Here is a 20,376-nt window from a genome sequence, read left to right as displayed (position 1 = left end):
CGTGTAAGCAAGAGTCCCACAGCAGAAAGCCACGGCCAGGAAAAGAGCGCCTATTTAATCCTACCCAAATTCATCGTAGCTGGGCGAAAAGCAGCCTTTGGCCCTTTGCAACGCCAGGCAACTGTAATGGGGACTGTGGCAGGGCTTGGTGACACGGGGGCTGCCCCGACCCTGGCTCCGCAGCCTCGGGCGGCCGCAGCTGTGCCAGGCAGCAGCATCACTGCAGCAGTGTCACAGCTTCAGTTTGGAAAAGCCCCTAATTTGGTACTTGAACAATCTCTTCTGGTTTTGAATGTCTCTTTCCTTTTTTTTTGTTTTTGTTTTTGTTACACTACCAGGGAATAAAGCTCTGAAACGTTAGTGAGTCTTGTACGTTCGCTGCGCTATGCAGACACAAAACAGGTACTGGTTGCGGGCAGGGAGGGGTACGAGGCAGGTTTAAATGCAGCTTTACAAAGCACTACGATGCGGCCGGTTTGTTTTGTTTCAAATCAGACTTTTTGGTATGCGTAGTTCCCTCCTGTTCCTTCGCAACATCTGCTTTTGGACCAGCAAAGTGACAAAGCCTTCCCAAGGGCGAGCGGTGCAGGGGGGCAGCGGGTCAGGTGCCCCGATGCAGCACTCCGGGCACGGGGAGTGAGCCCTAAGAAGGGGAAGGGGAGGCACCCTGAAGCTTCAGGATGCGGTGACATCCCGAATCTCAGTGGCTGAGGCTTCTGCCAAAAGAAAGCGGCGATGCCAGAGCAGATCCGCACACGGTGCGCGGCTCGGAGGCGATGGGTGAGCTGGTTGTGCTCCTGTGTGTGCAGGAGAGGCAGGCAGGAAATTAATAGAAGTCCGTATGGCCTCGCTCCTCGCTCCGGCCTGGAAGGAAACTCACCTCGCCGAGCCCCTGGTTTTCCTTGGCACACCTCGTGCTGCCAGCAGCAGGGCCCCGCGCCGCCTGCCCAGATAAACGCAGGCCTGTTCAGCTCGGCCGGCTCAGCACCGAGCATGTTTGGATGGGGTGAGAGGAAGTTTGGCCAACATTTTTGTGAATCTTGCGTTTCTGCGGGCAGAAATACTTTCCACCAAATGGGAAGGGAAAAAGAAGGAAAAAAAAAAAAATCTCTTTTGAAATCTTTTCAATTCCTTCCTGTTTGTTCACGGGGCAGATAGTGCGCGTTAGCCCCGTGCTGGTTAACTCCCTGGGTGACGGCAGTGCTGCGGGTGCTGGGCTTCGGGGCTGGCTCCATCCCATTAACGTGGAATTTGCAGTTTTTATTGCCATCGGCAGAGACTCGCTGTGTTTTGAGACGCGAATTGCCATTTGTTCTAAAATTCGCCTTTACAAAAATGTAACGTGAGCATCGGAGGCAAAAAAAAAAAAAAAAAAAAGTAAGAAATGTACTTGTTATCGACAGAAAAAAAAACAACAACCAGTATTAGACAAAACAGCTTTAATTTGCCCCCCCTCCCCAACTTTCATCTCGTATCGCTTCCGCAAGGCTGGCGGCCGCTTGCCTCTGGACCCAGCAGTGCTGTACCCGCGCCTGGTTTCGGAGCAGGGGCTTAGGGATCACTTGGAAAAAAGGATTGTGTCCGGAGACAAGGCTGCCCGGGGGGACCTCACCCCAGCATCGCTCTGGTGGCTTAGGAGGAGCCGGGCAGTGCTCGGGCTGGCCGCGGGCTCGAGCGTGGCTGCGGCGGGGGCTCGGCTCGGTGGGCCGGGGGTGGGGGGTGGGGGGGGTTGGGTCCCCCCTTGTTTTCCTGAGCGAGTTCTGCACCGAGCAAGGAGACGTTGGACTAAACCTGTTAATTTTGTATATCTGGCTGTTTATTGCACCACAGGATTGTAATGGTCTGCATCATCTGTGTGTGTGCGTGTGCGTGCGCGTGTCTCTGTGCTGTGTGTATATAGGTAGATGTAAGCTGTAGTCACACGGTTATAGGCCTCAGCTGCAAGTGGCACTGCCCCGTGAAAGGAACCAAAACTCACCGCTAGCACGGTCGGACATGCGTTTGGGCAAAGTTGGGCTTTTTGCAGTCAAACGACAAGGAGTTTGTTGCGCTCATCTCGAATCTGTGCTTCTGAACCCCCCAGCCTGGGGGCTTCGGGGGGGGGGGGGGGGGGGGGCATTAGCACGCTGCTTTAACCTGCTCTGCACCTGGGCATGCCAGGGATTTACTCTGGGACAAAGCATTCACAGCCGTTGAAAGGAAAGGTTTAGGACAGGAAACCCTCTCGTTCCTCCGCAATGCAGTGAGCGCCTGCGTGTTCCCCATGAATCGTCCCGGCTCCAGCCGATGTGCGCGGGGTGCTGGTGCTGGTGGTGCTGGTGGTGCTGGTGGTGCTGGTGTGTGTCCCTTGTGAACGGGCTGCCCGTACAGGTGCGGTTCGTTGTACAGCGTGAGTGGGCGTGCGGTCTTGTAGCGAGGGCTGGCATAACAGCGCGCTCTTTGTACAACCTTTGCGTTCATGTTTCTTCTTTTTTTTTTAACCTCGAATTCTATTTTCTTTAAGGGAAACTGCATCTGTTAGGAACCTGCTTCTCAAGAAGCTGTTGAATTATTTTCTTTCCGTATGAATTCCAGCATGTAACTTTGGTACTCTTGTTTGTTATTTGTGTAAAACCTGTTCTTCTGTCGTTTATGGTGTAGTCAAAAAACAAAAAAAAAAAAAAGAAAAAAAAGGAATTCATGTAGTTTAACTTTTAAAAAAGAAACAAACTGCTTCATAAGGAAACCAATTGTATGTTAGTGTTTTCAGACAAGTCATACTGTAGTTTCTAGATCAGTAATGCAACACTGTACTTGTCACCAGATGTGTTACGATTTTGCTGTACTTTCCTTTCATAGATGGTTGGGCTTTTAAATCCCAGACACTAAGCATCCTGGGCCTACTTGCTCTAGATCAAACATGCAATAAAGAGTTGCAATAAAGCACATTGACATGTAATGTTTTAGAAGGATGTACTGACAGCTGTTTCTAATAAATTCAGAAATGCAGCGTGGTCGGGCTCTCGTGGTGTTCGCTGCCTTCGTGCCTGCCGGCCGCGGTGCCGGGCCTCGCCTCCAGCAAAGGGAAAGCGCAGAGCTGGGACTGCCTGGGCTGGGGACAGGGGCACGGACCCCAGGGACAGCGGGGACCCCGAGGGCTGGCAGGGGCAAACGGGGGTGGCCCCTCGGAGGGGACACAGGGAGCGGGGCCGGGCTGCGCCGCTGGGCGCAGGGAGGGCTGTGAAGCGCTGAGTCAGTGTTTTCTGCCCGCTGTTGAGTCAGCGTTTTCACAGACTGAGCTGATGGATCCCAAAAACGCCACGCCAGCGTTTCCTCAAACCGCTGAGTCAGCCTTCCCAAGCGCTGAGTCAGCATTTCCCCACACCCCCACCCTGCTGGCCCTCGGGGAGGGAATTGGGCACCGGAGGCAGTGGGAAGAGGCTGGGGGCGCTCCTGGGGCCTCGCTCTTTTGTTTGTTTCTCTTCTTAAATTTACTTTGTTGTACTAAAGGCTAATGAGGTAGAGTTACAGGAAAGATGTAAGCCGCTAATTGGCGACTCATTTTTTTCAGGGCTTTGCCAGCCGGGTTGTTTCATTAGGAAAACATCGCAGCCGGGAGCCGGGGTAGGAAATTTCCAAGCGGCCCGCGCTGACTGGATGGAAAGAAAAACAGCACCCGGCTTGGGCAGCTTCTCGCGGAAAGGGCAGATCCCAGGATTTTTCCATCCTCGGCTGCACCGCGGAGCTTCCTGCAAGGCCCTGGGTTCGCCCCGAGTCCCCGGCAGGAGCTGGGACAGGGGGCCTGGTGTCCCCAGGCAGGGCAGGGGTGCAGGACGGACAGGTGGACAGATGGGGATGCTGTCACAGGACATTCCCCTTAGGGCCGGAGTGAGAGATTCCTGGGGACGCTCTTCCCCATAGGGGGAGAAAGCCTGGAAACAAGGCCTTGGCCCGGCCTCGAGCCGCGATTCCTCCTGGCACCTCGCTGCCGGAGCTCCGGGGCCAGCCCAGGAGCGGGGGCCAGGCGCTTTCAAGTAAACGGGTGGATTAGGGTTGGATGCGGACGCAGAATCCCCACTGCACGGGAAAGCTTCTTGTCTCACTCGCCGGGTTCTGTCCAAATTGGAACAGAATGTTAAAATACAAAATTTGACACTGGACACTATTTTGTGGGGAATAAAAGCAATAATTTGGGTTCAGCTGGGAGGGACTCGCTCCAGCCTCAGCCTTTCCCTACCTCCCCAAGTACAGCACGCAGGCAGGTTTGGACCAAGGCTTCACCCTCACCGAGATGAACCACTTCGGCTGTTATTTTCTCCCCGAAGTTCCACCAAAGCTGCCCTTTGTGACCACCAGGCTCCCTCCTGCTGCCCCCAGCCCCTTTTCTCTGAGCCCCCCCAGCCCTCTCCTCCTCAGCTCTCCCCTCGGGGTGCTGCAGTCCAGGAAAACACAGGGGAGGGATCCCAGGCGAGGGGTCCGGAAGAAGAGCGCTGACTCCACGGACACCGCAAGGACGGAGCATCTCCTGTGGACGGGACCGGCCCCCAGAGAGCTTCCCCACCTTTTCCTTTCCTCCACTTTCAAACGGATCAGGGACTGGGATGAGCACAGCCCGCCCGACCGCCCCGGGCAGGTGCTGCACACGCTCCCGCGGCCGCTGTGCCAAAGGAAACACAAACATCCTACCCAAAGAAAGCACTTTTCATCGGCAACACAGTTCCCATTTTTGCACAGGGCCGGCCTGTTCTCGGCAGCTTTCCCCGCCAGGCTGAGCCAAAGCCCAGCCGAGATTTCCGGGCTGGGGCTTGGCCAGAGCCACCCAAACCAGCCCCAAAACAGCCCCGTGACCGCCTCGGAGACCTGGGGAGGATTTAAACTGGCCCGAAGGGAAATAAAGCTCAGCCTGAGAGCCCCTCCAGGAGCTGGGGGCATGGGGCCAGGGGATGTGGGACGGGGGGATGCAGGACCCAGGAGATTTGGGAGCTGGGGATGTAGGAGCTTGGGGCGGTGGCACCTGGGTACTTGGGACCTCGTGGTGTGGGACCTGGAGGATGCAGGACCCCAATTCGCCTCAGTTTTGGGCAGGGGACTTTTGTCCAAACGTGGTTGTCCCCAGCACTGCAGAGACCAGGGGCCCTTGTACCTAGAAGCAGCTGTCAGGGAAATTCCACTTTCACTGATGCATCTCGTGAAACAGGCCAAGTCAACAAAAATAGCTCTTAAAAGAAGAAAAAAAAAGAAAAAAAAATAAAGCACGTAACTTTGGCCTTAAGTTTGGGAAGAGATGAGAAGACAGGAATCGGGGCGGAAGAGGGGGCGAGCAGGAACGTCAGGGCACTTGGCCGCACATCACTCACGGCATAAATAGCGCCGGGTGTTTGTACCTGACCTCAGCAGCGCGGGTAGCGGGCGGTGAGGAGCAAAGCGCTGCCGGGGGGGCCAGGACCCCCGCCCTGGCACCTGCACCCGCGGCACCCGGTGGTGAAATTGGCCCCCGTGGGGACCGAGCCCAGGGAGGCGAAGGCGAGGACGAGCTCGGGAACAAAGCGGCCGTTCAGTGCCGCCGCTTGGGCAAATAAACCCGGGCATATTCCTGTCGGAGAGCTTCCAGACGGCGCGGGGCTTTGATCCCGGGCGCAGGGCGCTGGGGTTTGGGTGTTTTTTTTTCTTCCTTTCCCCATGTCACACTTGTTTTTTTTTCTTCCTGCTTCAAGGCATAATTTTCCTTGGTGTTTGTAATTTCTAGAAGGAATTTCTCGCCGCTGGGACAGGAGCTGGAGCTGCTCCGGGGTTGTGGATGCTCAGAGCCCAGGGCGGGGGGGGGGGGGGGGGGAGCAGCTCCTTCACCCCACAGGCTCGAGCCACCAGCACCAGGTCCCCCCAAACCCACCCACGGGGTGTAGGGCGCATGGGGGAACCCCCAGCGGGGCAAAGCCTGCTGCCCACATCCCGAATATTTTCCAGCAGGAAGCGAGGCTGCGCCGCCAGCCAGCGGGAATGGGAGGAGACGTGGAGAAAGGGAGTCAGCGCTGCTGGCGTGCAAGCCGGCGGCCAAGGGAATAAACCCGCTGCTGCTGCTGCTGCTCCTCCTCCTCCTCCTGGCCTGACGGATGTTGCCTTTGGCCGGGACCCTCTTGCAGCGCAGCTGCCGAAAAAATGCGCTGGGCTCCAGCGAGCTCCGTGCGCCCGCATCAGCCCCAGCCAGCTGGAGCCCATCGTGGGCTGCGCACGGGGACGTAGCCAAGCCCTGGCACTCCCAGGGGAGCACCTGCGGGGAAACGGGGCCTTTCCCAAAGGGATGGGGACACGCAGGGCATGGAGGATGCTCCTCGCCTGCGGGTGCTCCCCGGGGGGCGATGAGCTGCTTGCCCCTAGATTGGAGGTGCCACAGGTCTGGGATATGCCACAGAGCACCCAGGAGGAGCATTCCCCCAGCGCGCCGGGGCAGCCCAGCGGGGAAGTGGCGGGTCTGAGCCCCAAACCCTGCTGGCTCCTGGGGCTGGACAATGTTAAAAGGACTTCTTAGTCTTCTCCTTCCCAAACCCATCAAAGCGGATGCGGCTGTGTGCGGAAGAGAGGACGGGGACGGGGAGGAAATGGGTTTTTTAATGCAGCCCTGTTTGCAGAAGGCGCCCGCTTGGCTTCGCTCTGTTTTTCTTGGGGATGGTGGAAGCCGCTCAAACAGCCTCCGAGGGGCCGGCAGCGCCAGCCTGACCCGCTCCTGCTGCAGGTGTCTGCCCGCGGGGCCAAAACTGGCAGCCGGGACACCACGCCTGATCCTGCTCCAGCCAAGAGGGTCCCAGCACCGATCCTGCTCCCGGCACCAGCCCCAGGACTCAGCACGGGCATGGGGATTCGAGGCCGGGGGCAGCCGCTGCTAATGGAGGCCATAACCTCCCGCTGCCCGTGACCCCGGGCTCTCTTTCCCAGAACCCTTCCCCTGTAGGATTAACGGGGTTTGCAAAACCCAGACCTCTTCCCAGCCTGGCCGGATGCGTGTCCTCCTTCGAAGGACCCCATAGGAAATAAGCCCCCAGATGAGACCCGGGGACGCTGCCAGCAGTGGGGATGCTGCTGAGCTCTGCGGGGGGAGGTTTGGGGCAGCCTCAGCCGCCGCACGCCCACGGGATTAGCGGGCAGACGGACGTGACTGCGAGGCCGTCGCCGGGGCTAATTGCAGACCAGGTATATTTAGGTGCCTGTTATGCTCTGCCTTTCGCTTATTTTTAGCCCTGGGGGGGCAGCACAGCCCCGTCCCTGCCCGGAGCTCCCCAGCAAGGGGCAGCGGGGACCTGGCCGTAGGCATGGGGCCAGATCTGGCGCTGGAGCAAACCAAATACCCAGAGACATCGAGCATCTTCCCTCCTGCAGCACCTCGCCCAGCCCTGCACCACACCAGATTCCAAACTCTGAGCTCAGCTGCAGCCTCAAACCATACAGGTGTGGGGTCAGGCTGTGTCCAGAGGAAGCCAGGTGAAATATACCAAATTTTGTCTTTTTTTTCACATCTCTGGCTCCACCGTGCCGGCAGCGGGCAGGGCCCTGGGGGCCACGGGCTCTGTCACCTCGGCCACCCCCGGTCTGCCGCCCAGAAGCGTAAGGCAGCCCCTCCAAGCACTTGGTGACAATCATCCCGTAACTGGTTCGCTGACAGCATGTCAGGCTGAGAAGACTGCCTGAGCCTTCGTTTGCAGAGCGCTAATTAGCTTAACATTCCTAATCCCTCATTAGCGACGATGAAGTAAGCTCTGAAATATGAGGTCAGCCCTAATCAGTGTTTAAAACCCAGAGCCCACTGGCACGGGATGGAGGCGGGGGCCGCCAGGGGCCAGCCCCAAGGGTTTCACCCCAAAACTCGGCTCCTCAGGCCTGTGTCCCCCCCAGCCTGCAGACGCCCCCATGCCCGGTGCAGGTCCCGGCTCTGCGCCACCGGTGGGCGCAGGGGGTGGCAGTCAGGGAGGTGGCACCCTAGGGGCACCCCAAGTCTCTCGGGGATCTCACCCTTAGCATCATGTCCCTCTGGGGCTCTCTCCCGAGGGCAGAGATGAGATGGGGTTTTAATAGGTCCCGGGTGCCCCCGCCCTGCCAGCAGGATGCTGTCAGTGCCACTTGTTGGGGCAGCACCCGGCTGCTCGCACCCGTGTATGCGCCACGTACCTCCTGCCTCTGTGCCACGGCGGATGGCTCCTCTTCCTCCCTGGGGAAGGAAAAAAATGCAGAGCACAATGTATCGGCTTTTCTTGTTGTTTTCAACGCACACAAGGGCAGGACACTTCGCAGCCCCATTCCCCGCTTCAGCAGCTGCACCCGGTGCCCGGGCTGAGGTGTGCCTTGGCGCACGTCGCTCCTCGCAGCCCGGCCGTGGGGAAATGAGCTCCATCGGGAGCAGGCAGCAAGGCTGAGCCCGATGCCCCCAGCACGAGCACGGCCCCAGCTCCTGATTTCCGAGGACAGGAACAAGCCTTCGAAGGCTTTTCACACGGAGCGCGCACGTGCTAACGTTAGAAGCAAAGGGCTGCTTTTGGAAAGGTTTGGGGTGGTGCGTTATCAAGAGAGCCTCAACAGCTGGGGGCACAAGGGGGCTGCAGGGGGCTGCTGGGCTAATCCAGGCCAAGGCCGGACCTGCCACCGCTCCCCTGGGTGAGAAAACAAGCGAGCACCACGAGTTGGAACTTATGTAAAAAAAAAAAATTTATTTCGGAGGAGGATTTGAACATCGACATGCAGGTACAACATGAATAAAAATTATTGCACCGCTATTATGTGGCAATTGTTCAAGTTTCTAAAAACACAGAAATTCCACACGTCCTCTTATCTAGCTAAGTGCTGAGTGACACGGCTTGGCAGAGCCCAGCTTCGGAGGTGCTCTCGCAGCCACCTGGATATGATATCGAACACAACGTAAACACACACTTCTGTCAAATCTTCTACTAGAAGTACAGAATTATCCTTCACATCCAGTAAGAGAAAACCAGAGAAAGACTTTATCCTCCCCTCTTCGGAAGAAAAAAAATAAAATAAAAATACTCCAAATCACACCTTAATGCAAGTGTGGCAACCAAAACCACTGGTCACTCCCACCCTTCTCCAGCAAGCGCTCTGTAGTACATCAGCAGCCAAAGGCCTCTGACATTCGGACCCAGGAGCGGCCGTTACAATGCTAACGTCTAATATTTACAATAAATATCATCCATCTCTCTTAGTCCGCAACAGTAAGAGACAAAGGGAAAAATAACACTGAAATGAGGCAGCGCGGGAAGGCGCTGGCCGGGGGCAGGAGCAAGGGAGAGCTGCGAGGGGAAATCAATCAGGAAAGCGATGTATGTTGGTGGTTGTACGCACGGCTCATTCACCAGTGAATTCCTCCCACCTGTCTGACTCAGTGTCACTTATGGAGGCCACGTTCCCGGCTTGCTGCCTGCTCTGCTCGGGGCCGTGGGCCCCATCCTGCACTGGGAAGGGCTGCGCAGCGCACCCGTGCGCATGGACACAGAGTTCCCAACATCTCCTTCCCCTCCCCAGCACACAAATTTTGCAATCTGAGCAGGCATGTAAGTAATTCTTGGCAGAGCAAGGAGTAGGTCCTGGTCTCCACCTGGTTTGTTATCGCAATTTCACCAAAAAAATCTTTCTGCCTAAACTTTATGCTAAGGTGCCCCAATAGGAGTTGGACAGGTGGTGGATGGGGAAGATGGTGCACCTGGCACACGGAGGGGAACTGCAGGGTTGAGGAGGAGCAAGGGACCCAGGGTTTCCCTAGGATGCTCTCCTGGTAATGCTGTTGGGCTTTGGCTTCCAAAAAAAGCAGGGTTTTGAAATTGCACTGATCACTTTCTGTACCTTAGCTACAAAAGAGGTGACTGAGCACATACCTCACCTCTTCTTTGGCCAGTTCAGGCAAAAGCAGCAAAAGCTGTGACACGACAGTTTTCCACTCCTCTTTCTGTGCTCAAGAAAGGATAACTTCCCGATTCAGCACTGGAGGTACCGGCTGCAAAGAGAGGCAGTCAGCAGCTAATGGAGCTGGTACCTTCAGACGGTCACCTCCCAGCCTGCGTGTCCCACAGGAGGCCCTGTGACCCCGACGTACCTGGCACAGACATAACTCAGGCCCCCTTACTGGGCTCGGTCCGACAGGACCCTCAAGTACGCCACTGGGAAGGGGTTCAGAAGTGCTATAGTACACCACAGATCACGGAAAGCCAGCAGCTGCCTGCTCTCACCGCTCCCCCTTAAAGCCACTTCAGCTAACGGCCTGGGCTGGCTGCTTCGAATGTCACAGGCTGCAAAGCCCCCTCCTGCTAGGGCAGTGGTTTGGTTTTCCCTTCAGGTTTTTTAATGCAGACCCCTTTGTGGACACCCCTGGGAGCACGCTCACAGAGCAAGGTGCCTCACCACAGGAGATGCAAACAGGGACCTGCCACCGAGGGAACAGCAAGGCCAAAGCACGTCCTCCTGCACTCACTGCTCGATTTACACGGGGACGTCCATCTCGCCAAGGTTAGGTGCTCCCTGGACTTAAGCTTGAGCCTTCTCTTCACAATTGCCACGGAATTATGATGCTGAATCAATTTCTCTTCATTCCCAGGAACCTTGCTTTATGCTGTACTGCCAGTTGAACGTTGTTGCTTCTCAGCAATTTTTTAGGAGATTTCAGTAGGGAGGAAACTAGCCAGATCAAGCACCGGATCCTGCCAAGTCTGTTCCTTATTTGCTACCGCTCCAAAGCAGCACAGAATGATATCAACACGAGGGCTTTGCGAGGCTGGAGGCACCCATGCCCCTGACAGGGCAGTGGAAATGGGGTTTATAATCGCCAGCCGAGTGCACACAGGTAGCCTACGAATTCCAGGAGGAAAGAGCAAAGAGAGAGTACAGCAAGGCCCTGCTCTCAATACCGTCACAGCAAGATTTATTCAGGTGTTATCTGGGAGTTTTGAGGCTTTGGCTAGTGTATTAACAACACCATACATGTTCACACAGACACACAGAGTAAACACTCATTTAAACATGGTTAAAAAAAAAAAAAAAAAGCTCAAACCAAACCAAAATTGGTCCAGAAATGAAGAAATGAAATCCAAGCAGCCAAAAATCATGTACATGATGGGGAAAAAATGGTTATACAGAAAGAATCAGGGCAAGATTACAGAGACTTATGTGACTTGTGGATTAAGCTGAAATCAAGTTGAAAGAGATGAAGAAAATACATTCCTATATAAAAACATATTTACATTTAGGGACAGTGAATCAAAACTTCAAGTTCAGAAAAGGCCAAGACAATGAAAAAGGCAGCAGTAGAATGAAACAGACCAACAGGTGCAGGTTTTAGCTTGAAATACTGTTGCACAGTCATTCTGCTTCTAACAGAGAAAGCCAGTGAGCAGGACACTAGATAGTGCGGGTGATCCGCAGGAGGATATACTCAGACAAGACTAGAATAAGAGCTGAGCACAATCTGGGACAAATGACGGGAGTGTTCACTGACAGTAACCTTTAACTGGATGAAGAAATGGCTTACAGTGCTATAGGTATCACCAGTCACAGTTATTGGTGTATTGGTATCTAATCCTCAGCAAAGAGCACTGGTACCCGGAGTCGGTCACACCTAAAGCAAAGCAATGTCTAAACCTAAGAGCCGAGAGTAATTATTAATGGAACCAAGTGACCTCTGCAGTGGAAATGATCTAGCTATCACAGCTGAAATCTTAAAATATCACATGTGTTTTGAAGTCTGCTTGCAGCTTGTCCACAGAACTCAAGGAGTCAGAACTCTTCATAGTTTTCTGGTTGGTTGTTTTTAAAATGGGCAGATTTAGAAAACTCAGCGAGTTTCCCAAGCCCCAGTTCCGAAATGTTAAGGAACACCTTAAAATCCCTACCTATTTAGACTCACCAAGAGAAGGAAAAGTCTCCGAAGGTCATTTATCAATTGAGATATCTTCGCCCAAGACATACTAGAGAACACGTGACTACAAATTTCTCTACTTTAAAATCCACCTACAAGGCGCCCCTTTCCTGGGGTCATTTATTCTGAGGCAGGGCAAGTTACAAATTGAAGCCAGACCAAGGAAGATAAAACATCATTAAAATTTTAAAAACAGAAGGAGAAGTTGCCATGTGTCCTGTAAAGGATAAATAAAAACAATCCCTCCCAAAAAAAACAGCTTAGAGATTTCTCTGATTGCGACAAACAAACAAACAAACAAACAAACGCTTTTACTTGGTTTAAAGAGAAGATAGGGATATCTCTCTGTCCAGCCCCTCCATCCAAGTCTCTTCTTTCGTATCCTCTAAGGATGTGTGCAGAACTGTGAGTGCACACAGTGACAAAGAGGCCTTACTTGCACTGAAGAAGATTTGCTCCCAAACTTGTGGACCAGAGAGTACTTTCTTCTCCTTGTCAAAGAAAACTAGATTGTAAATTCAAAAACAATATTCAAGACCTGTGAATTTCAAAGACATTTGAAAGAAGTTTGAAAACCAGAGATTTTGAAGTAAGCTGCCATTTTTGTGTTGAGAATTTTTGGGATCTTAAATAAATGCAGAATTGGAAGGAAGAGCACAACAAGCCCTAAACTCAGGCAAAACAAAAGGTCAGGAAGGGAAAAATCAGCAAACTGTTTCCTAAGCCCTGTTTTAAAGATACCCTGTTCTAAAGAGACCTCAAACAGCAAGCATTACTGTGTACAAAAATAGAATAGCAAGGATGAAAAACACAAAAAACAGTATGAAAAAAACCCTCCCAAAAATAGATGTACACAAGTTCTATTTTATATTAGTGTATATTACAAAATTCAAACATGCAGTCTCTATTCCGAATGCAGAATGCTCCAGTCCGTGTGTACCAGGGATGCTGCTATGTTTTCTTTACAGTACCATCATGTGACAGGGGAAAGTCTTGTATTTTTAACTGACTTCCAACCTCTTTGCTTTTTGCTTGTGTGAGAGTCCCTTCTTTACAGGGCCTCGTGCTGCCATCTGGCAGAGGAGAGGCTCTCAGAGGTGGCTGTCCAAGAGCATGCGACAGCTCCTTTGATTGAGTGATTTTGCAGCTACCTCCCAGTACCTCAGATGCCTTAGCACTGCAAAAAGTTGCCTCTTTTCTTGCCACCACAGGACACGTTGCCTCCCAAGGTTTTGCTGAGCGTAATGACTCTGTGCAGGATCCACTCCTCGTGGTCAGACTGTCTGTGCTGGATAGTTTGGCTTTCTCTTGACATGCTCCTGTTTGTGAAGTTTCCTGCCTTTTTTGCTTCAGATCTCTCTCTTCTTTACAGGAGGCACCCAAATGGGGGAAATCCTTTTTCTTTTCCACCTCTCCAGAACCAGGCATGCTGAGCTTCAAAGGGCCCAAGACACTCTGAGCTAGTGGCATTAACTGGGACATGGAGAGTGCCCTTTCGATAGCACTGGGGACGAGCAGTGTGGAGGACACAGTACCTGCCGGGCTGCCCTGGCTCGTTTTGCTTGCCGTTGAAGCACTCTCTGCCTGGGACGAGCTGGGTCGCTTTTCAGCGCTAGGACTTTTTTGGGATGTTTCACTCACACTTGCAGGACACAGAGATAAGGTGCTGTGCTGTTCTACGGGCTGAACTGTGCCCTTGTGATCCTTCTCACTGCGATCCACAGGGCTCACCAAGCGAGGAGTGCTCACACTTGCTGTGCAACAAGAAGAAAGTGCTAGCAGAGGTTTTGAATCTTGTTTTTTCTGGCTGATTTCTGTTAGTGGGGTGTCTTTCAGGTCAAGTTTACCACATGAGGCCCCTAAAGAGTCACTTTTTTCAAGTTCAGGGAGTTTGATAGATGGGCACGGTATACTTTCTGTGCAATCTGTAGGTTTTTGAGTACTAGTAGTTCCCCTTTGATCTCTGATTGCTTCAGAAGACTTGTCTTTTGGACCTAAACACTGAAAGGCTTTGTTTTCTGCCAATTTATGTTCCTTTGCAGTTGTTCCTGATCTTAGGAATGGCTTTTCCGAATCAGCTAAATTTTCTGGAGAAGTTCTTGGGAGGACCTCTGATGAGGAAGGGTGCACAGCAACTTGCAACGGTTCTGAAACAGTCTTGGCTTGTTGAACATTTCCCTTCTGCAAATCTTCTGTACCTTTTGGATCTTCGGGTAGAAAGGCATCATCTTCAATACTATCCTTGCTTTCCAACTTAGAGGAAAACTTATTATCTTCATTAAAAGAATCTGAGCCTTGGTCTCCACTGTCAGGGGGCTTGTCCATTCTTCTCCCATCCTGACTATCCTCTGAACCATCATCTGTCTCATCTTCAGAAGAATCTACCTCTCTGATGGCCTCCTGCTTTTGCAGAGACTCTCTCCTCTCCACCCTGTCTTGTCGAATAGCACCCAACTTCCGGGAACCTGGCTTCTGCAACATTCCTTTTTCCGCTAGCCCAAGTTTGCCACCCGTTGTTTCATTCACAGATTCTTGTAAACTCTGTAGACTTGGGTCCCTCTGTAGCATCTCCTTCTTAAATTCAGAGTGAGAGATATCCAAGCTATGCTTACGTGAGGAAGCCAGCTTCTTCTCAGAAGAGGACAGCGAGGCAGCTAGTTTCTCAGCCGACTGTACTCTCTTTAGCAAAGGAGACCTAGGGGGCTCAGCACTTTTGGGGCGAGAAATTTGTCTCACCAGTGGTGGAGAGGAGTGTAGTTTTACTGGGAAAGACTGAATAATACTGGAGCTGCCAACTGAGTGTCCTGGTAAAGGAGAGGGGGAGCGTTGCGGTGACGTGGACTGTGGGGTTGGTGATGGAGTGTGAGCTAGTGGTGACAAAGGAATATTTCCTGCAGACTTGCGCCTTGGAGATCTATACTGTCTTTGAAGCTTTGGTGCTAGTCCATGCAGAGAGCTGGGTCGGATGTGTCCAGAGCTGGCTGGAGAATTGGGAACACTGGAACTGGGAGAGCTGCTCTGGGAAGAATTGCCACCAACTTAGAAGAGATGAAAAAAAAATACCATGAAGATTATTACACATGTGATCATTAAAACAAGTTACTGAAAATAAGACATGCAAAAGCAAGACAAAATGCCATATTACCACAAAGCACTGCAGTAATATTGTGAGATAATATTCCATGGCTTCTGACTGAAAAATCACACCATTGTCACAACACCAGAATACAGTAAGAAACATTCTGCTATCAGAGCGTTTTTTTGCAAAAACAACAACAAAAACAAGTTAAATAAGCCATGTGTTCCAATGCTATTCTTGTGAGGCAAATCTCTATTGTCAGCTAATTCAATTTTCAAATATGACTTTTCCACACTGTTTTGATTCCTTTTCTCTGAACTAATAGAGAAAATGTCTCAAATGGCTACAAAACCACTGCAACTTACAATGTACTTTTGCATCAAAGTGAAAGGATGCTACCGTTCAGTAACTGCATTCTTAAAAGGGTGTATGGATCTTCATTTTTAAATGAATAAATGAATGAGAATACATCCATCCTTAAGGTAATCAACATCATAGCTGTCATTTTAGTCCAAAAACAGATCTACTACCTGCATTTATCAATGCAAAAATCTTTCCCAAGTTTTTCTGTTTGCTTGTTGTTTTGTTTTCTTTTGTTTTGTTTTTTACCTGAGTGTACAGACTCTGGAGTGGATCTGTAACTCTGTGTAGGTGACCGAGGAGACAGGTTGTGGGTTGGAGAGCCAGGCACACTTTCTCCAGAAGACAGAGAGCGGTTCAGCGAAGATAAACTACGGCTGGTGTGAAGCAGTGATGCCTGTTTAGTGATCTTCCTCAACAAAGAACTCTTCTTCTTACTGTGGAAAAGTATTGAAAGTTGTTCAGAAGCCCAAATGGTTTATTTACCTTTATTGGCATATTTCAGTCAATTTTATGACACAATTAAAGAGAAAAAGAAAACAAAAAGAAAAGAAAAAACACAGTATGTTCAGGCTGATACACACATTATCTGCAAATTGCTTTGACAAGATCTCTCTCACATTATCCTGGTTACTGCTTAATTTTCACAGAGAAACAACAAAACAAACCTTTCCTGACCATCCTTAGTTTTGCTCTTCTTGTTCCTACGAGCCATCTTGGATTTGTAGCTGGCCTTTCGAGCTGGTCCAACTTTTATGGATGTGTTCTCAAATGGCGTAGTGGAGATAGACACTTTATTTCCACTCTGTCAGAAACAAGACACATACACTGCTGAAAACATGGCTTTTTGAAGCAAATCTGCAGGCTAAGCAGGTAGGCTGCTAGTTTATTACTGACTGCCATTTTGTAATCCTTTGTCAAACTCCATTTCCCTCTTTGCATTTCCACCTATCATTTATTACGGAATTGCTGAGAGAGAGCTCTCTTTAGTCAGGCTTTCACAAATGATTAGATCAGATCCCAGCTGGTAGGTAAAGCTTCCCAGAGCAGAGAGAACACAGCATCCGACCTCTCCCATTGAGATCCCAAATGCCTCAGTTTAATACTCGTAATACTTGGAAGCTTGAACAAAGTGATATTCTGTCACCAATCCTATTCCCTTTGCTCTGAATGATGGCAAGTGTGAGCATATCAGGCATCTATCATGATGAATCTGCAACACACAGCATGTCTCGTCTCACTCATCTTAAAAAATATATATAAATAAATTTAAAAAAAATCCTGATTGCTCCTTTGTTTGCAGTCCCAAAGATTTCTGTCTATTGGAACGGTCCAAAACTTTGGGTTTTATTTCCATAAATGGATTCAGCTCAGAAGGAGGTACCAAAATACAAGTCATTTAACTGGATAATTTTAAGACCAACCATTACAAAGCTGCTTTTAAATACTGCTGGGAATAATCCTTGAGAAAGCAGTATTAAGAGATAATAACATTAGCACAGCCTAAAGGCAAAAAATAAAAGTAATTTGGACTTTTTTAAGGTATTTTTTTTCCTAAAGTGTTGTTTGAGGAAAGGTATACTTGAATCTTATTAATCTTTGTCTTTAATACTTAAAAAAATGTATCTGACAAGCCCTTATTTCTCAAATAGAGTATCTGAGTTCAGCTTAAATTACATGCAGACAATTTTGGAGATTTAGGAATCAAGCTACAGCAATGAGTTTTGGCAAAACAAAGGCCAGGTGCTGTGTACAAATACTTGTATGTCAGACAATACCAATTAGATATCTGCAACGTTTTAAACAAGCTGTCTCATAGTCTGCATATTACCTATTTTCCAATATCTAACAGTGCCGAGTCCCTACCTTCAGAATTAGCTCCACAACTTCGGTGTGCACCAGCCCGTTGACTGGCTCCCCGTTGACATGGGTTATCAGATCACCTTCACGCAGACCTGCTTCGTTCGCTGGACCGCCTTCCTCCACGTGCTGCCAACGAGAAGGGGATGACTGATTTGAGAAGAGGAACGTACGAGATAGATGGCCAGATCAGACACAAAGCCAGCTCATTTCTCACTGCAGCCAGCATTAGCTGTTTCAAAAGAGGGTGAAAGGAACCACTGACTGGCACAGCCAAGCACAAAAATTTGCACTCTTCCACTCCTCCCCCAGCTCCTGACAGTCTTCTCCTGATCCAAGGCAGACAGCCAGGATGGTTAAGCTGATTGAGAGGCCAGCTCCTCCCAAAGCCAGAGACTTAATACTCTTCCAAAATTTTTCAGCACTTGGGTATGTTAACTAGATGCTCTTGATTTTCAGGCAAGACTTTAATCTTCTTCAATTTCTTTGCCATCCCAACTGCAACATCCTACTATGTACATACTGGTATCCAGAAAGGCCAACAGACTTTTAAATTAGATTCTGCCATGCATTTAGGTTGCCTATGCTGCATCTAATCCCAAACAGAGTTTCTTTTTCTACTTTCCATCCTTCATTGACCTATCCAACGTCATATCTTTTCCCCATGTGCACACTGCCCTTCCCTATCACTGTTCAGAAAGGCAACCTCCTTTCCAGTGAGGTGACATTCATGCTCAAGAACTCTGCAACTCTCCCTCTAACCAGAAAAAATTACCAAGCAGTATCTTGGTAAATTTAGCATTTTTCAAGGACAGCAGAGAAGTGCAAGGGAAAAATGCAGCTTCAGATTATTTTTCTAAGTAAGAATGAGCGTTAAATTATGACCAAAACATATGAAGTCCAAAATGTCTAATGAACACATGGATATTCACAGGAAAAGAATAAACCATCTTTACTCTCTGTTCTCTCTAACTACACAATTCAGATTACCCTGCTTCAGGGAATGGATCATTCCTAGAAGTCACACATGTTAAGAAAAAAAGGAACATGGAGATCAAGTACCAGCACTAAAGGGAAGGAATAGATACAGGCATGGAAACCAGACCTTTTAGCACAGCACACAACTAAGCCAACAGCTAAATCCCTAGGCAGACAGCATAGCAGCAGTGATGCTTTAAGGCTTGTAATCAATTCCAAGCAACTGCTTGGAAAATCCCAGCAGAATGAACTGATCCAAAGCAGGCTACAATCACTAACACTGGTCCGAACAAATTAGCTATAACTCGCTCTCATGCAACAACCCTAATATAGAGAAAGACAGTATGTACACAGAAACATGCTTTAAAGTATGTGTTACAGGTGGAAGGAGTGGATTCATGTAAGCAGGGAAGAAAGGAAGAAGAAAGGTTGCTGTGGTTCTGTGATGGGCTTGAAAATTGCTATAGTTAAAACACAAAGTGCTGTTACTCATTTATTTTTAAAGGGCTTCCCCCACCCAAAAAAAAGATAACTTTGGGTCCAAGGAAGGAGAGAGAAAACAGGGCAGCAAATTTATATATTTATATTACAATTTATATAAAGCTAAATCCCACAGTCCCAGCTAAATGCATTTCTGGACCCAAGGGGTACTCTGTTTAGAAAAGCGGAGACATACCCAGACCATGTGATGCACAGTGTAGATATCACTGTCACCCATATAGACGCGAATGGCACGGAGAGTGAAACCGTATTTCTTTCCAGCCCGATGGATGATGATTGGTGGTTTCAGGTTTGCAATAGCAGGAGAAAAGTCACGGCTGGGTGAGGAGTCCCTCGAAGATGGGTTTGAGGATAGAGAATGAGGTGACATTGGACTAGCCAATGGGGAACACGTGTGGTGATCTACAGTGATGACACAAAGGTGAGCAAAAATTAGGAAACCAGGCCTCAAAAGAGAGAAAAATTCTTGTTAGAGAACAGCTAGGAAACCATCCTGCCCAATGCTCTTAAAGCTGGTCTTCACCAGAACAGAGCTTGTCCTGCAGCTTCAACTAATTCATGCTTCAGAATGCAAAAACCAATGGAGTTTCCAGAAAGCACATTTGGTAACGTGTACATTGCTCGCCTAGAATTAGAGTTGGTTCACACTGTTTATTTCTCCTGTTTCAGGGATTTATAACCCATCGCAGGTATTTGTTCTAGGCACAAGCCGGGGATACTCCGTTTCAAGGTTATGATCTAGTACCATCTCCAGAAGATCAGATAATTTCTAGATCTTGGTACAAGTTACATATTGGTGTTGTGATAAATCCAAAACAGTATTTTTAAAAGAAAAAATCAGTTATCGCTCAGACAGCTACATGTAGATAATTTTAGTAGTGTTTTAAATTCAGAGGGGCAAAAATACTTAACTCTAAAAAGCAGCCACTGCAGGAACTTTGGTACTGGAGAACAACATCACAAGTGTATTTTAGAGTGCGTTTCCCAAACCAACAGCCGCAGAGCTAAATTCTCACTTATGTGGCTGTGACTTAGCTGGGCAACTGGCTGAAATACCTGACTGCTCACAAGTGTAACAATATCTGCTTCTAAAAATACAAAGCAAATACAGAACTCTCATTTTAAAGTGAAGCTGGTCAACATCAGTAAAATAATCCCAAACAGTAGGAATATTAAATGCAGCTGTAAAAGGTAATCCCCTAAGAAACACCTGCTGAATTACCCAGCACATATTTACCTGGAAGATGAGAACAGCTCTGGAAGAACCTTTGCTAGGTGATTAAATACACATTTTAGAGATTTTCATGAGGGTGTTTGTGGTTCAAAAAGCAACCAACAGGCAAGGCAGAAGAAATGAAATGTGCATCACCATGATGGTGCCAAGAAGCATTTCCATACCTGCCTCCAGCTCCCCAGCTGAGACGGGCAGACAGGCATTGCTCTGCCAGCAGGTTCTGCTGGGTCAGCACCCACGGCCCAGATACAATTTCCTGCTCCAATCTAGGCAGGAATGGGAACAGCCCTGAAAATACAGCAAGGCCTTCTCCTCTGGAAAGAGGGACAAAGTCCTCGCAGGGAGAGCCTCCTGCCAAACCGGTCTGTCGTAGCCCTGCCTGGTTGGGCTGTTCACTAGAAGTCAGCCACCTGGCATTAGGAATTGTCAGGGTATGGCTCTACATAGAGACAGAGCTGGGCCAGCAATGTAAGATGTTCT

The 20,376-nt window shown here is 49.7% G+C and overlaps 1 protein-coding gene across 4 annotated transcripts in view; it reads right to left on the bottom strand.

Annotated features, from left to right (window-relative positions):
* Positions 1–8,653: 8,653 nt before the first annotated feature.
* The window catches only part of MAST2 (microtubule associated serine/threonine kinase 2), a 192,420-nt gene continuing 180,697 nt past the window's right edge, over positions 8,654–20,376 (bottom strand). For all 4 annotated transcript variants that reach the window (XM_035537681.2, XM_035537680.2, XM_050712246.1 and 1 more), the window contains 5 exons: positions 18,838–19,064; positions 17,190–17,312; positions 15,992–16,128; positions 15,573–15,760; positions 8,654–14,922 (listed from right to left, as the gene is read on the bottom strand). In XM_035537681.2, coding sequence (XP_035393574.1) covers positions 12,836–14,922; positions 15,573–15,760; positions 15,992–16,128; positions 17,190–17,312; positions 18,838–19,064 — 2,762 coding nt within the window. In that variant the 3' untranslated portion in view covers positions 8,654–12,835. The remainder of the gene's footprint in view (positions 14,923–15,572; positions 15,761–15,991; positions 16,129–17,189; positions 17,313–18,837; positions 19,065–20,376) is intronic.

The sequence above is a fragment of the Cygnus atratus genome, chromosome 8 (assembly GCF_013377495.2).
Source record: "Cygnus atratus isolate AKBS03 ecotype Queensland, Australia chromosome 8, CAtr_DNAZoo_HiC_assembly, whole genome shotgun sequence".
NCBI classification, from domain to species: Eukaryota; Metazoa; Chordata; class Aves; order Anseriformes; family Anatidae; genus Cygnus; species Cygnus atratus.
This window is presented reverse-complemented; position numbering and strand designations above follow the sequence as displayed.